The following is an 18,034-nucleotide window of genomic DNA, read 5'->3' as shown; positions in this document are numbered from 1 at the left end:
GTAGCACAAAAAATATGAAACATTCTAAAAGACTAATTTTTTGTAATCCTTTTTACCAGTTTCTCATTGTCCATGATATTTTGGAAAGCAGTGTGCATGGAGCATTTTTTTTTTTTTTTTTTTTTTTTTTTTTTGCATTTAAAATACATGTTTGTAGTGTTTTTTTGGCACACTACACAACACCCTTGTGATGATGTAACTAGTATATAATGTGCATCTGATTTTCTTGTAGATGTCGACTGATGGGCACGGGGTCCAGGTATCATGTAAATTTTAGGTTTCGCTCGAAGCAAATTCAAAGTAATTTCTCTTCTAAAATTCACGCGAGTCATTTCTAATATGATGTTTTTGTGTAAATCAGTGTGTACGATCCACTCAGTAGCCAATACCATATTGAGTGCGTTGATAAATAAGTTCCAGTATCATTTTTTTTTGCTGCCAAATTTTGGTCGATAACTCAAAGAAGTCGGTCAAGCAGGTCCACCCATTCCTTCATTATATAATTTTATAATGTAAGGATGGAGAACATCAAATTTCTTTTCTTAAGCTCGGACACATCTTTTTGCTCTTCCTAGTGGTTCTGAGTGATAAAATTTGATGCAATAGTTAGAACAGAATTGTTTCTCCAACGGCACATATAAACTTCTCCATCGCACCAGTAATCAAATTCTCCATGTTGAAATATCGATATCTCTTCTGCATGTTTTCATCTCTTTTGCTGGCACTATGCCAGTTGCCTTAAAGCCTTTGTTAGACAAATCTATTAGCAAACTGTGCGATGAAATAAAGTTATCAAAAAATACTTTATGTTTCTCTGGATTATCAATAACAAATAATAGTTCAGAAACAACTTTTGATCTAAGCGGCAAATTTTCATTTTTCGAACTTTTCGAAAGACCTAATATAAACACACAAATCCTTGTGAAGCAGATGTGATCATTTCTAAGAAAAGAAGCAAGCAGATATTGGAGCTCAAAACAGGGAAATACAACTAAAATCACTGATTTTGTATATCGTTACATGCAATGTTCCTTTTTTGGAACATTGCAATTTTACTCAGTCTTGAAGAAATACTTCTTGTTATTATTTGAATTTCTTTTATTAACTCATTAAATTTGTCCTTTGCAAGGACAACTGGGAAAGGTTTGGGTGGATTGGAATTTTCAGGAATTTTATAGAATTTGTTTTCTTAAATACTGTAAAAATCTTTAAAAAAAAGCCAATTTTCAGAAAATTTTCTACGCTGAAATATTCATATTTAAGAAATAAATTTTATGTCAACAAATCAATCATACTTTCTATAATAAACGGTAATTTGTTTTAAGTGACAGATATGATAGTTTATTTTTTAAAAAATATTAAACATGATGTTCTAAAAAAGGAACATTGTCATGTAAAAGGTTAAGTACTTAAGAAAAGATTTCTATAGTCTTTGCTGTTTTAAATACTGATTCGAGGCATTCGCTAATATTAGACGTACTCTCTTGATCATAAAGTTTGTCAAAATAAAGTCAATAGAACTAGGAATCTACTCTATCGGCTGATTTATTTTAGATTTTTATCATTTTATATTGTTGGTAAATATAAAATGCAACTTTTCATACGCTCTTCCTAGAATAACGCTAGCATACAGAATAATATTTATAATTCTACACACAGAATAATATTTATAATTCTACACACAGAATAATATTAATAATTCTACACACAGAAGAATATTTATAATTCTACACAAGAAGAATATTTATAGTTCTACACACAGAAAAATATTTATAATTCTTAAATCAGTTAAAATTTGATAAAGTTTCATAAATGTCGAAGTTTCATAGATATTCAGAAAAGTATCAAAACTGATTTATATCATTTTTCAAAGCATATTACAAGTCGAAATTCGATTTCGACGACATTTAGAAAACAATTATAAAACAAAATGGCCTCGTTTCGGCTACGTACTGAAACAAGCAGCATTCGTGTTTAGCATTTGACTCACTTTTATGAATTAGGTTGTTTTTAGAACTACAGTAAAACAGCATTTATTGACAGCTGGTTCGATGAAAACATTACGAATATCTCTGTTCTCTATCAGAACGGTACGAAATGTTCGCCTTTATGTTTACAGAACCACGAATGCGAAGTGTTGAAACTGTTTATAGAAGATTTTCTCTCATATGTAAACAGATTATTCTGACTTATTTTCAACAATTTTACTACTGTTTTTGAAGAATGTATTTAAAGGAAAGAACTAGTAGACATTCTTTCAACACATTGCTATATATACACCGCCCCCTAAAAATTGGGGCAGTTCTATATCTTCCGTTCTAGTGGGCCAATTGACTAAATTCAACTTTTTCAAGTCTCAAAAGCGCGACTTAGAATGTGTATTAGATTTATATATAGCATTGTTCTAATGTAGGTATTTTGACACAAAATCGGATTTTTCTAAAATGACATGGCAATTTTTTCCATATTTCGATTTTAAGACTCAAATTATGCCAAACTGCCAAGTTTTGTAAAAATCGCACGAGTAGTTTTTAAACAATTAGCTCTCAAAATTTTCACTCCTCAATGCTAATTGAATTTGATATATATTTATTAATAGCTCGTTTTTTATGAAAGTTACTTAATTCCTTCTTCCAGGATTCGAAATTTAGGTTTAATCCAAATCTAATTCGCACATTTGTTATGATTTATTTTTAAAATTTGTATTTTTAAATATTTTTTATAACTTTTTCAAAAACATTTTGTATTATAACCTATAAAATTTCTAACATCATCAAAGAGTAGATGTTTTTCTAAGCGCATCTGCAAGAAATTAGAGCTTTTTATTCAAAATTTTCTAAGATATACAGGAATTTACATATTGGCGCGTTTTGAAATTTGGCGTACTTATTATAAGCGATAATAACGAAAATGTGGTTTACGTACTTTGTTAAAACTATTTTAAAGTATGAACGATGATATTTATTCTGCTCGTCTGCAATGGAAAAAAAAAGGAAAGGAAAATTAGGTTGCTATAAATTAAGAAGTTCGCCGAGTAAATTATTCTTGGCACAAACTGAAAAAAATTCGCCAAGATACATTTTTAAATTTCTCCGTAAATTTCGCACCAAATTTTACAAAATTTAATATTTAGGCATAATTTTAGTCGTAGAATCGGAATATGGAAAAACATTGGTATGCCATTTCAGAAAAGTCCAGGTTTGTGTCAAAATGCATATATTAGAATAATGCTATACATATATCTAATATATGTCCTAAATCGCGCTTTCGAGATATGAAAAACGCAATTTGAATTTCGTCACTCGGCCCCCTCCCCAATGGAACGAAAGATATAGAAATGTCCCCCCTTTTTTCGCGCTGTGTGCATTATTTAAAAGTGCGACTGTACAAAAATATTAAAAAATCTGATGTGTACACCACATGACTTCCTTGTACGGAATATTAAATTATACGCATTTTTTCTTGCATTTCATTTAAACTTGTTAGATTGAATTAAACCTACTTCGCCGACACCGCATAAACCACAATAGAATAAATGCATTCTTTAAAATTCACTTTGTTTACCATAGCGACACTCTGGCGCTAGGTTCACATAACAGTATTATATTTCGTTCATATTATAACTCAGAATGCACAAAATTTATATCATTTAAAGAATTACCTAACCGTTGCCACATGTTCTATTCAAATACTATAATAAAGCTAGAACGATGTATAAAAGAAATTAAGCAAACAAAACAAAAAAGAAACAGTTTTTCACAGACGATTGAGTATTTCTCATTCAATTAATTTAGTTTTCACTTCGCGACAAGGCAAAAATACATAAAAGCTCAAAATATCTGTATTAAAAATTACGAAGTAAATCTTAAACGCTTATTTCCTCGAAAAATTCCAGAAAGTATTAAGCATGATTTAAATAATATATGAAGGCGTTATCTTTGTTGTTGAGAAGCTAAGTTTCTCTAGATTGGCAACAAATCCGCTAGCCTGCTGTTTCAAATGTAAACAAGAGCAATGGCCGCCATCAAAAACATTAGGCTTACCAGCACTTAAACAATTTTAAAATTGTTGATAATTCTAAAAATATTGCATACAGATTTACTAAAGGCATAAAAACTTAACCGTAAGATAAGAACAACATAATTCAATCATTTTTAAAGCAAAAAATGTACAATTTACAAACATATAAGAGTAAAGAAACTGAGATCACTGAGCCGGGTAACAGAGCGGATATAACAAATTTTTAAATTTGTTTAAATTTAAATTTCATTCCTTGCAGCAATGGCGCAAAGAATATTTAATTAAATATGAATTTAAATTTAATTTTTTTAATTAAACTCAATTTATTCTTATGAAACAATTATATATGAATATATTTATATACGTTTGGTGCGGCCGATTGCAACCAAAATACGAGGTGCACATCTACATGTTATAGTAGTCCTGTATACAAAATTTCAGCGTTCTGAGGCTACTCGTTTTTGAGTTATGCGAGATACGTACGTACGCACGTACGTACCTACGTACGTACATACGTTCGTAGAGACGCCATGAAAAATTCTCTTCAGAATTCATTTTAAAGCAGTTTTATAATTTTTTTGGAGGAAAAGAGTGTTTTATTCTGTCCTTACGTATATATATCACGGAAATACATCGTTAAATTGCAGTTGAAAGAGGTCAAAATGAGATATTTTCGTTGAAATATGCTGCCTGAAACTTTTCGCGATTACAGTACTTCCTTTTTGCTTCGTACAAGGAAGTAAAAAACTCCTTTGTTTAGATGAACTATCGCTTTCTCTATAGCAGGAAATAATTTCTTGTACTTTCTTCTTCCATATTTAGATGAAATTACTCTTCCAGAATTTTATTGAAATAAAATAAAAACTAGGCTCCGCTTAATAAAAAAAATCTGTCTATAATAGCATTAATAAATTTAATTTAGACTTTTAAGAACCCAAAAGCATAACGACTTCATCTTAATTAAAATTCTACGTACGACTTTTTATCATGTCCTTAAAATACTCTAATATTTTGCCATTCCGGCAATACGCAACTCTTTTTATCGTCTGCGAAAGTTATTTTAATTTCAAACTCACAGAACTCTACATTTATGATAAGAAAGAAAAACTTGAAGTTTAAGAATTAAATAACCTTATAGAGAATAAAGATTAAAATTTCTTTATGAAGTCTTCCTCTTTATTTATTTTAGGGATCTCCGCTTGGGCTGTAACGACGGATGTTCTGAGGATTAGTCCTCGCTCGCATGACAATGCCTTCAACAGATTCGGCCACCAAGGAAAAACAAGGGTAAGTGTTTAAATTGCTATTTATAGGTATTTCTTAGGGGATCTGTTTTTCTCTCTTTGAAGTGGTATCTGATGATTTAGCTCTCTGGTGTAAAGCAACTACAGCCAACAATTCAACCATTTCTAAGTAAATGGAATTGAAACGTTTGGGGCTATGTTACAGTTCTGTAGCATAAAGGTCTAATAATATATGAAATGGGGTGTAATAATGTATGAAAGGTGTAATAACTAGTAGCCCCACTAACATAGTATAATTATGTATTTATATGCAGTCAGTCTCGTGAAATTAGTTTTTTTTTTTTTTTTTTTTTTTTTTTTTTTTTTTAGTGTGAGCACTTAATTTTATTTAAATATAAAATCTGCATAATTGTATGTATGTGTTCTCGCATTGTGATAAAACGATACCTAGAGCCATCCAATTTTGAATAACGTAGGTTTCCATCCGAATATGGCATCTGAAAGCCCAAATTTGGAATTTGTTTTATTATCTATTTCATATTTTGTAAATTTTTAACGAATTTTTGAGTTACAAACTCGACGATTTAAAAGCGAGCAATGGCAACACGGGGGGGGGGAACCTTTTTATCTCCAGCGCGCGGAACTGTGTATGGGAAATTCTAAAGACATGCTCTTTTAAAATTATTTTGTAATATTGCTCTTGAATTTAATTTTATTTTATTCTGTGCATTCTGATTAATGAAGATCGGAATAAATAAGCATTGTTAAACTATTCGTTAAAAATAAACCGCTCAGTCGATAAAATAAACCGTACGTTTACACATTAAACTTTTGTTTCACCGTGAATCCTGTGGAAATACAAGAATAATATAAACTCTCAGAAGACTTTTTTTTTACACAAGCGTGAACTTATTCTCGAAATACTCTTCTTTAATGCAATTAAATAAGCTAGTTTTCGTCGTTTCTTATGATGTTTATTCTTCCGTTATTTAAAGTGCATTCTTTTCATTCTAAATAGGAATTTAATTTGAGAAGCTAAAAGATTATCTGCTGAAAATTGAAACTATTTGTTGGAAGTTATTTGAACTAAAAGATTTGTGGAACCAAAAAATGAAGAACTTGTTCTCCGAATTCTTACCAATTTCTTCATTTCTAATGATATTTATTCTTTCGTTACTGACAATGGTATTTTGGTTTGAATACTGATTTAATTTACGTAACATAATGAATTTGTCCTTAGGATTAAACTGCTCCAAAATCTATGTAATGTGTTAACAATAATATTTTTCCGTTTATGATACGTTTTATTCTTCTTTTCTGTGTTTTTTAGTGGCCGAGCGATAAAGTCGCTGAACACTGGTAGTTTAGTCCGAGGTTCGAATCCCAAAAATGAGCTGGCGGTATGAGCATTTTCGTGGTTTTCCCCATGTGTAACGTGTATACAAGCCAGTCTCCCTTAGAAAGTCCTCCATGAAGGCGTCGTTTCCCTAGGCAGATAGCCTTCGAGGCTTTGCCGTAGCCACATCAAACCAAAAAAAAATTCTGTGTTTTTTAATTGCCCTCGTACGAACCATAATTTTGCGTTAACATGAACATCGCCCCCCCCGGTACACTCCAGGAAATCGCGAAATAATTTCAGCTTTAAGACATTTAAATTCGGGATAAAATGTTATTCCAGTTTCCTATCTGAATCATTTAAAGGAGTCTATTAAAACAGGAATTGTGTCCCATTTATTGTATTGAAGCTTACAGGCTGCTTTAGATTGATGCTTGTATGTAACATTTAGCATTTTCCTGCTTTAGATTGATTGCTTGTACGTAGCATTTAGCATTCTCCTAGTGTTGCGGATGAGTTCTTGCTTTTTACTCTTCCGTAGAGAATGTAACATTTTCTAAGGCATCTGACGAAATGAAGCAAAGGATGCCAATCTGTTACGCAATTATGTCATGAGGTGAACTGAAGCGAGAAGTGAGAAGTAAGATTGTTGCCAACGTCAGGGCAATGATGTCCTACCTTGGCGGATAATTGGTAGCGCTCGGTTACACATCAGAGTTTTGAACTGAGTTGTTTTTATTCTTTCAGATTCATATAACAGGCCCGAGAGTTCAGACTGGAGAATAGAAAGAATCGAGTTTGTACATTTAGGGTATGCTAAAATAATTTATTTCCAGTAGCTGTAAATAACGTAAGCAATAGGGTAGAATGCTCTAAATAATATAAGACATAATTGACTAGAAACAGCTGACGTTTTTTCAAAAAGAAATACAATAGTAAATACAAAACACTCCTTTTAAATTCAGTATTAGCAGTACGCCAATACTGAAAAAAAAAATTGAAAGTTTGGCAGATTTTTAACGATTACCCAAAAGAATATTTAAGGTTTCTTACGCTCTCGCTGGGTTCGCAGTCTACCAGTCTGCTGTTGCTTTTACTCCTGCTAACTCATTTCATTTCGTCCTTCTAGTTTTATTATTAATCACCGTTTTCTTCATTTATGCAATGTACTATTCTACAACAAAATCACAAAAATTTTAAAAGCAGCAAAACACCATAGAATTCTCGATGCAGTGTTAAGTATTGCATATATTTTTCTATTTTTAAAAATTTTTCTCAGTTCATTCAAGACTTCTTTTTATTTTTATTAATTTCGTTTTGGCATTTTGCGTTCGTTCACTATAAAAGTTTGAATTATTCATATTGCTGCCACCAAATATTAGAGCTCTGCGTTATATTAAAAGAAATTAAATAATGAAGATTCTGCATGAATGTATGTATGTTTCTTGCATTGTCAAAAAAAGCAACGGTACCTAGAGACATCAAATTTTGAAAAACGTGGTCCTCCAATGGGCATCTGGAAACCCACATTGGATCTTCATATTGGATGATATACTATATATCATCATAAAATTTGGAATTCGTATTATTATCTGTTTCATATTTTGTAAAACTTTAACGAATTTTTTATTAACAAACTCAAAGACTTCAAAGCGTTCCATTAACATTAACACAAGCATGGATATTTTATGAGCGAGGTTTCTTTACATTTCTTACTGGTATTATGTTGGTACCGGAGCAACGCACAGACCTTACAATGTCTAACGGTATTTTGTGTCGAATGAATTTGAATATCTGTATCACTTTTCAGATCCTGTTTTGAATTCCCCGTGAAATCAATGCCCCTTTAGGCATAATATAAAATGACTTTTTTGTGTTAACTTTATTCTGTTAAATATCACGTTTTTCGCAGTTACGCCATATAAAATTCAGTTCAATAGCAAAACCGCAAAATATTTAAAGCCCGCATATTTTTAGAATTTCCGATAGTTTCGCGCGCTGAAGAATAAAATGTTTTATTCCGTACAGTGTTGAGGCTTTGTCCCTGAGGGACTACTGTTTTCGTTTTGCGTCGAATCACTCTGAATGTCCGTTTCACTATCCAAACTGTTGCCACTAAATATTATTGCCCTGTATTATATTTGAAGAAATTAAATAATGAAGAATCTGCATAAATGTGTGTACGTGTTTTCGCATTGTGATAAAACAACGATACCTAGAGCTACCTAATTTTGAATGACGTAATCCTACTGCGAATATGGGAATCTGGAAGCCGAAATTTGAAATTTGGAATTTGTTTTATTATCGATTTCATATTTGGTAAATATTTAACGAATTTTTGATTAACAAACTCTAGGATTTCAAAGCGAGCAATGGTAACGTTGTATAGAAAAATACATTTTTATCTCCAGCGCGCGAGACTGTGCATCGAAAATTCTAAGGATATGATCAATTTAAAATTATTTTGCGATATTGCTAAAGAACTGAATGTTATGGTTTAAGTGCGAAGAAAATGATATTTAATAAATAAAGGTAACACACAAAATATTTCAAATAAAGGTAACACACAAAATACTCTCTTTGGGACGTTTAAAATCTGAAACCTTTCAGATTTTCTTTCTTTTTTTCCAATGGCGGGCACTTGCCTATGCCGGCATAGGCCACTCCAAAGGCCAGATGCTATTATGGAGGCACCTAATAGTAGGACCACCTTTGCTTCCTATGAAAGGACAAACGATTATATCCATGCCTTCTGCGGAATTCGAGTCCGGGCCCTTAGGTATCGCAGTCAGGGTTCTCTAACTACTATATCGTCTGAGCGCCTATTTTTATTTTCTAAATGTAAGTAATTTGACACAAATAATTCGTACAGCAGTAAATTTAACAAATATGCTAAATGTTGACGCTTTAAAAAATTATTATTACTGTTTCCTTATAAGCAAGGAAATACAATGATTGTCGCACAGACAGCTTTCACTTTGTTTTCTATGTTTTTGGAGAATATAAAACAAAGATAACTAACTATCATTATTCGCGATATTTCTTTTAAAAAGCAGATAATAAACACCTGACATTTCGTAATTGTTTAAAATGATTCTATGATTCAGCAAGTAGCACAGATCTTCGTTTTCATATGCGCCTCTCTGAGATGCTTATATGTTGTGTGTCTCTAATGTTTAATTTTTCTTATTTATTCTGTAAATGCTGAAAATCTTTCAGTATAATTTGCATATAGCACAGAAACCGTGTATTTAAAAATATCAGTTTATAGAAGTTACATATCTTTATTTACTTCTTCAAAATCAAAAGTCGTAAATTTATTACAAATTGTATTAAAAAAAAAAAAAATCTGAAAGATTTCAGATTTTATATTACGCCCAAAGGTGTGGGCTTTTTTTAACGTTTTGTTTGTTACATTCAATTATTCGCACTTAAACCATAAAATTAAATTCAAAAGCAATATCACAAAATAATTTAAGAAAAGCATACCTTTAGAATTTTCGAAACACAGTCTCGCACGCTGGAGATAATTTTTTTTCCCTTTCAGATTTGAAATCCTTGAGCTTGTTAATCAAAAATTCGTTAAAGTTCTACAAAATATAAAGTAGATAATAAAAAATGTCTAAATTTGGGCTTCCAGATGGCCATATTCGAGTGGAGGACTACGTTATTCAAAATTTGATGTCTCTAGGTGCCATTGTTTTTCCCAGTGTGAGAAACATACATGACAACAATACGAAAAGTGAAACGCCGTTTATAGTGAACCAACGCAAAATGGTAAAACGAAAGTAATAGCCCTTCTTTTACCGCCCTTTGGGCTAATAAGTGTAAAAATATGATATGTGTCATTCATTTCATTATTTTATATCAATAAAATTAAAATAGCGTAGCTTGATCTTTTTTTAGGATTGGACTACATCGGTTAATTTCCAGCCGCCAATGATTTCTAACACATACTTATTAGCATTTCGGAAATTAAAAATAATAAACTTATTTAAGTTATACGTGCAAAAGTTTAATATGTGTTACTTATTTAATTACTTTACATCAAAAAAGTATTCGATATTATGGCTCAGTGATGTAGCTAGGGTGGGGCAAGGGGTACATCTGTCCCCAGGCGCAGCATCGAGAGGGCGCCAAATTGTAATTAAGAAATCTTAGAATGAAATATTTTCCATTCTTGGCACACAGAATAGGGTACAAAATCTTCAGGTGTCCGCGGGCTCTGAAAACCATAGCTACGCCTGTGTTATGGCTAGGTTTCAGTTAATATTTATACGGTTTGTTTCATGCACAAAAATTACTTTCTTTAATTTTTGATACAAACTGCCCACGACAGTCAGAACGGTAAAACCGCTGAACACTGGTATGTGGATACGCAAAATGACCTTCACAGGCATACCTCCCTCTCCGCGCAGGGTGGAGCACGTAGCAGAAATTTTAATACAAATACAAATAAAAATTATTATTTAGTTATTCAGCCTACGTAAATTATAACTATTACTTACACATAAAAAGCTTACATAAATAGATTTCTCTTTAATTTCAGTTGAAAAAATAAGTGCATTTCAGAAAATTAAAAATAGCTTCATTGTTTCATTGTAATAAGAAAATTTCATTCTGTACTTTATTTTGGGTGATTCAGAGAGTACTTTTTTTCCCCATAACTTTTATCAAAATATAACGTGATAAAAAGGAAATAAATGAGAAAATGAAAAAAAAAAAAAAAAGTAATAAATAAAAAAAAGGTTTTTTTGGTTGCATTACTATAAATACAGAAAGCCTACAGAAGAAAGATTATTTTATTGTCCGCATTTTTCTGTTATTTGTTTTGACTTTGATCTCACAGTTAGTCTGAATATTTGAAGTCGAACTGAAAATATGTAAAAATCATAAGCAAATAAATAAGAGAACTAATATATGATTATAAGCTTACCTCAGATTTTGAACTAATTAATCTTTTGTTATAAATTAAGGTACATAAATAGTGCATTTAAAAAATTTTAGGACTAAATATTTTTCCATTAATTCCAGATGACTAACGGCCTACCAACGGCCGAGCGATAAAATCGCTGAACACTGGTAGCTCCGACCTAGGTTCAATTCCAGGTGAACGGGCTGGCTTGCATGGGCGTTTTCGTTGTTTTCCTCATGTGTAACTTGTATACTCGTCAGTTTCCCTTAGAAAGTCTTCCACGAAGGTAGCCCTTCCGTTAGGCAGTAGGGCTATTTGCCTAAGGGAAGGGCTACCTTCGTGCCTAAGGAAAGGGCTACCTTCGCCCTTTAATAGATTTTTAACAGAACTTAATAATCTATTAAACCAAGAACCAGATGTCTAACGTATCTTAACTTAATTACTAAAATTTATTTAAAAGATAACTGTTTGACAAATTATAAAGAAAGAAATTTAACATGTATTGTTAATTTCATTACTTTACAAGCTTATATCAGTGAAAAAAGGTAATAATAAATTTATTATCTTTTTGCCAAAAATAATTTGTTTTGTTAACTTTAAAAGAGAAAAAAATGTAAACAAGATTATTATATAATCGTAGAATCTACATAAATAAAAAATACTTTTTTTTTTTTTTTATTTTAGATGAGATAAAAATGTTGTGTATAGGAAAATCAAAATTAGATTCGTTCTACATTTCCGTGTGAAAGGTTTGTTTTATCACTATGAAAAATACTTTTTTTTTTTTTAAGTTTAGTACCTTTGTTGAAATAAATAAACGAAAAGATCGGTGTGATTTATGTGATGACGGCAAAGCACTCGAGGGCCTTTGGAAGACTTTCTAAGGGAAACTGGCTCTATTCACGTTACGCAGGAGATTGTGTGTGTGTGTGATTATGGCAAAGCCTCGAGGGCTATCTGCCTAAGAGGAGGGGTGCCTTCGTGGAGGACTTTCTAAGGGAAACTGGCTCGTATACACGTTACACATGGGGAAAACCACGAAAACGCCCATGCAGCCAGCCCGTTCGCGGGATTCGAACCTCGGACCGAACTACCAGTGTTCAGCGACTTTACCGCTTGGCCGCTGGTGGGCCCGTTACGCAGGAGAAAAGCGTTGAAAGCGCCCATGCAGTCGGTCCGTTCCCGGGGTTTGAACCTCGGACCGAGCTACCAGAGTTAAGCGGCTTTACCGCTCGGCTACTGGCAGGCCTAAAAAGAATATAAATAAAACTCTCTTAACTTGTTTTATAGTACATACAAGATGAAATACTATTTGATTATTTCGATTTTACTGATATCAAACTAGCTGTTGTGTGTTAGTCTCAGTATTTAAAGGTGCTATTATATTTAAAGAGTATTATTTATTTAAACAAATTAAAAATAGTACATCAATCATAAATAAATATGTAAGTCACCTGACTTATGAAAGCAACTCAGAACTTTAAACTGAGCAGATGAATAACCATGTCAAGGTTTGGACGTTTCAGTTGCGGTCACATGGAATCCGTTTCCTGTTGGTCGACAGAGCGAAACGTAAGGTCCTGTAGATGAAAAAGTTAAAAAACGTCGGCTGAAGCATCCGCGTGCTTGGCTCGGCAGTAAAAGCAAAACTTAGATAAGTCCAATCATTTTTGATTGAGATCATCCTTAAAGATAACAGTTTATTCCGTTACTTTTTACGTTAGGAATGACCATAGTGTGGTCTTTTCTTCATAGCGTTGCAATATGATATCGCGGCATTAATAATCCAAACAATCTGAAAATCGCAAGTTCTGGTACATACTGCCATTCGATGCAACAAGATACCTTTAAAATTATTCACGCAGCTTAAACTTACCACTTCTGATGGCTGTTGCTAATCAACGCAGATTCAGATTTTTCAATTTATTTGTCAAATACATTAGATTTTATTTTAAATTTATCTATATTATCATGATAACAATTATTAGTTATCAATGTATTTAAATTATTTAGAAGGAAATATGCAGATTCCGTACGGCCTTTATTTTGTCTTTCTTTCCTTTGACGTTGTAATTTAATAACAGTCAGTGCAACAAAAATTAGCTAATTAAAAGTAATATCTTTCTAGAATTCATATAAATTTCAATAAAGAAGTAATTGATATCATTCATATTATTTTATATCATATATCTAATTGATAATTTTTATTCCAAAGGGGCTTTGTTCCCTGAAGGACTATAGTTTTCGTTTTGCGATTTTGCGTTGAATCACTATAAATGTCCGTTTCACTTTCCAAACTGTTGCCACCAAATGTTAAATTCTTGCATTATATTTGAAGAAATTAAATAATGAAAAATCTGCATAAATGTATGTCTATTTCTCGTATTGTGATAAAACAACGGTACATAGATCCATCGAATTTTGAATGACGTAATCCTCCACCGAATATGAGCACGTAGAAGCCCTAATTTGATATTTGAAATTTATTTTATTATCGATTTCACATTTTGTAAAACATTAACGAATTTTTGAGTAACAAACTCCAGGATTTAAAAGCGAGCAATGGCAACACTCTACGGCGGGGGGGGGGGGGGGAAGAAACCTTTTTATCTCCAGCGGGCGCGGAACTGTGTATCGGAAACTCTAAAGACAAGCTCATTTTAAAATTATTTTACGACATTGCTACTGAACTGAATTTTATGGTTTAAGTGCAAAGAACATGATATTTAGTAAATAAAGGTAACACACAAAAAGTTAAAAAAACGACCCTTTGGACATAATTTGAAATCTGAAACCTTTCAGATTATTAAAATTTTATATAAATGTTCACAGCATTATTAAATGATTTGAATACTTCGCTTATATTGTGTGTATATAACTGTTTATATAGCTGCACCGTATGTTTGTTCGGACAAAAATCAACCATGCAAAATTTAAAAAATTTAAGATAGAACTTTCTTCATATAATACACATGATTCCTTGCACAGCATAGACTTCCCTGTAATTTAACATGACTTCTTTGTACGGCCTATTAAATTATACACACTTTTGGTGCATTTCATTTATTTCCTCGAATTTAATTGGAGATCTATTTCTCATTCAATGAATTCAGTTCTCACTTCGTGGCAAGGCAAAAATCCATAAAAATCTCAAAATACCGTTATTAATAATTGAAAAAGATTGAGAAACATAAAACAGCACATACAGTTAAAACAATTTAAAAACAATTTTTATAATTAAAATTACAGTTTACGCAAAAACAAGTAATTTGGCCAGCGGGCAAGAAGGCAGACTTTTCAGTGCGCAAAATTGAAAGTTTACTTTTGATTCCACTCGGCAAAAAGACATTTAAGGTGCTGAAACTAGATTCATCATTCTGCCTAAGTTTCAAATGCAAACAGATATGGCTGCTAAGTAAGGTTTGCGGTACTTAAACAACAATTAAATTATTCCTAATTCTACAACTATTGCATGCAGATTAACTAAACGCATAACAACCTTAACCGGAACATAAGAAAAACATAATCAATCATTTTTAAAGCAAAAAATGCACAATTTACCAACATGTAAGAATAAAAACACTGAGCTCTCCAAAGCCGAGTAACAGAGTGGGTATATTTACATGCTTTTAGTGCTACCGATTGCAACCAGAAAGGAAGATGCACAACTACATATTATAGCAGTCCTGTATACAAAATTTCAACGTTCTGAGGCTACTCGTTTTTTGAGTTATGCGAGATACATACAAACGTAAGTGCAGATGTCATGAAAAAAATCTCTTTGGAATTCATTTAACATTCATTTTGGGAAAAGAGTCCTTTATTCTGTCTTTACGTACAGATATCACACAAAGACATCGTTAAATTGTATTCGATAGCGGTCAAAATAGATATTTTCGTTGAAATATGGTATCCAAAATTTTTCGCGATTACAATACTTCCTTTACTTCGTACAAGGAAGTAGAAAGTGCTTTTGATCTGGATAGCAAATAAATAAATAAATAAATAAATAAAAACAAAAAATAAAAATAATACAAAAAAAAATTATGTACAGTATCATGTGCAGTGCTTCATTACAATATATATATATATATATATATATATATATATATATATGTGCTATTTATAGTAAACCCATCTATAACTGCATTTATGGCGCACAACATTTGTATTTTAGGATTGAATAATGTTATAACAATAACAATAGGATTTTCTATAAGAATGAATAAATTATTTTTCCTTTATTTGTTATTGGAAGCGTTCGTCTAATAACGTTCAAGAATCGTTAACGGATTAATTGCGTACACTGAGGTAGTACTATTGTATTTATCTCTGTATAACATCTCTCAGCTTAACTATGTTAAAATGATAAGAATAGCAAAAAGATTTGAAAGCTTAAAGTTCATTCAATTCGTATCCTATTTTTACTTCCCTAGAAATAAATATTAATTCATTATAACTTACTTTCAGTTAGCTTAATATACCAATCCTAGTATTTGTTAACTTTTAGTAATGTACAAAGGAGCTACATTTTCCTCATTTATAGCCCTAGCGTGTAGTAAAAATACAGAATAAAATAACTAATAAGATTAGATTGAAATGGCTAATCAAACTTTCCGCTGTTGATGGTATAACTAAAAATGTTGTTCTTTTAATTGAGTATTAACTCACAGTATTTAAATACTATTAGTTTGCTTTGTACATTCTATTTTACGCCAAATAGTTAGTATCTATTCTACACTACTTGTTCGTTAGCTTTACAAATTCTTTGCTTGTTCGACAAAGTAGCTGTATGCTTGTAGAGACATGTAGCTGTATTCTTGTATGACAATGTAGCTGTATGCTTGTAGAGACACCGAATGCTTGTAGAGACATTAGTTATTTTTTGGAAACAGAATCAGCAACGCCTTCGCCGGGAATCGAACCACGGACCTCTGGAATACGCGCCCAGCGTGCAGACCACCACACCACGAAGGCACGCGAAGGAAGGCGGGAGAAATACCTTATATGCCTCCGCTTTTAAAGGGCGACTGGAGTTTTTTAGGGGACCCAGTCGCCAAATCCTGGATGGAAAGAATCATCATCCACCAACCTTTCAGTTCGGGCGCCAGTGTAGAGGCGTAAGGTAATTTCGAAGCAAAAGAGATATGGTCACTTTACTTAACCTGTTACGCGAAACTAAGTTAATGGCACTACAGAGTTAGGAAGTTATCCTAGTCGATGCTAGCAATCTGATGGTTAAGCCGCCTTTCTACATTTTACATTAATCTTTAGTTTCTTGGATATAATTATTTTCATTCACTTGCTTCATTATCTCTAAGATGCCTTTGTTGCAGTAATAGTCCGTGAACAGTCTATTCACAGGATATGTGATGTAGTCCGAAGGATAAAACTGCTGAAGCAAGAGAGATGAAAAATGAGCAACGCCTTCGCCGAGAATCGAACCGCGGACCTCTGGAATACGCGCCAAGGGTGCAGACCACCACACCTCGAAAGCATGCCAAGAAGGCGAGAGAAATACCTTATATGGTAACTCCAGTTAACGATTTTCCTGGTAGTGTAAAAAAATGATACATCAGTTCAGTCAATCAGTTAGTCATTTATCATTCCAACATTTTTTGCACACACATTTTCTCATTGATTTCTATAAACTGGATAGAAAAGGAATTTGAATATAATAAAAAAGGAATTTGAAGGAGGGAAAAAAATTTCAGAATTAGTGATTAGATATGAAATATAATGTACGCTTTAAAAGTTTTAATACGATGTTAAAATATAAATTCGGCATCCGATTAAACGGTGTAATATTACAGACAATGTATACGATTGGTTCAAAATCACCCGAGGGAAACCAAATAAATTTAGGAAAGAACCCATATTATAATGAACACAAAAACTGGCACTCTAATTTGAAGAATAATAATAATAAAAAAAAAAAAAAAAAAAAAAAAAAAAATCTGAAATGTTTCAGATTTTAAATTACGTCCAAAGGGGCGTTTTTTAACATTTTGTGTGTTACCTTTCTTTATTAAATATCATGTTCCTCGCACTTAAACCATAAGATCCAGTGCAACAGCAATATCGCAAAATAGTTTTAAAACGAGCATATCTTTAGAATTTCCGATACAGAGACTCACGCGCTGGAGATAAAATTTTTTTTTCTGCACAACGTTGCCATTGCTCGTTTTGAAATCCTTGAGTTTGTTAATCAAAAATTCGTCAAAGTTTTAAAAAATAGGAAATCGATTATAAAATAAATTTCAAATATCAAATTAGGGCTTCTACGTGCTCATATTCGTTGGAGGATTACGTTATTCAAAATTCGATGACTCTATGTACCGTTGTTTTATCACAATACGAGAAATATACATACATTTATGCAGATTTTTCATTATTTAATTTCTTCAAATATAATGCAGGACTCTAACATTTTGTGGCAACAGTTTGAAAAGTGAACCGACTTTTATGAGTCCGACGAAAATGCCAAAACGAAACTAATAGTCCTTCGGGATTCAAATT

At 32.1% G+C, this 18,034-nt stretch overlaps 1 protein-coding gene across 2 annotated transcripts in view; it reads left to right on the top strand.

Moving 5' to 3' along the window:
• Nucleotides 1-18,034, top strand: part of LOC118198585 (uncharacterized) — a 65,262-nt gene that overhangs the window by 24,670 nt on the left and 22,558 nt on the right. Inside the window, exon 2 of one of the 2 annotated variants that reach the window (XM_035370297.2) lies at nt 5,210-5,307. The exons of the other annotated variant lie outside the window; for it this stretch is intronic. Coding sequence (XP_035226188.1) covers nt 5,210-5,307 — 98 coding nt within the window. The remainder of the gene's footprint in view (nt 1-5,209; nt 5,308-18,034) is intronic. 2 annotated transcript variants of the gene reach the window in all.

This window comes from Stegodyphus dumicola, chromosome 7 (assembly GCF_044657685.1).
Source record: "Stegodyphus dumicola isolate Sdum_Otavi_A_Nest chromosome 7, ASM4465768v1".
NCBI lineage: Eukaryota > Metazoa > Arthropoda > Arachnida > Araneae > Eresidae > Stegodyphus > Stegodyphus dumicola.
The sequence above is the reverse complement of the archived record's forward strand: the minus strand, read 5'-3'. Positions and strand labels throughout refer to the sequence as shown.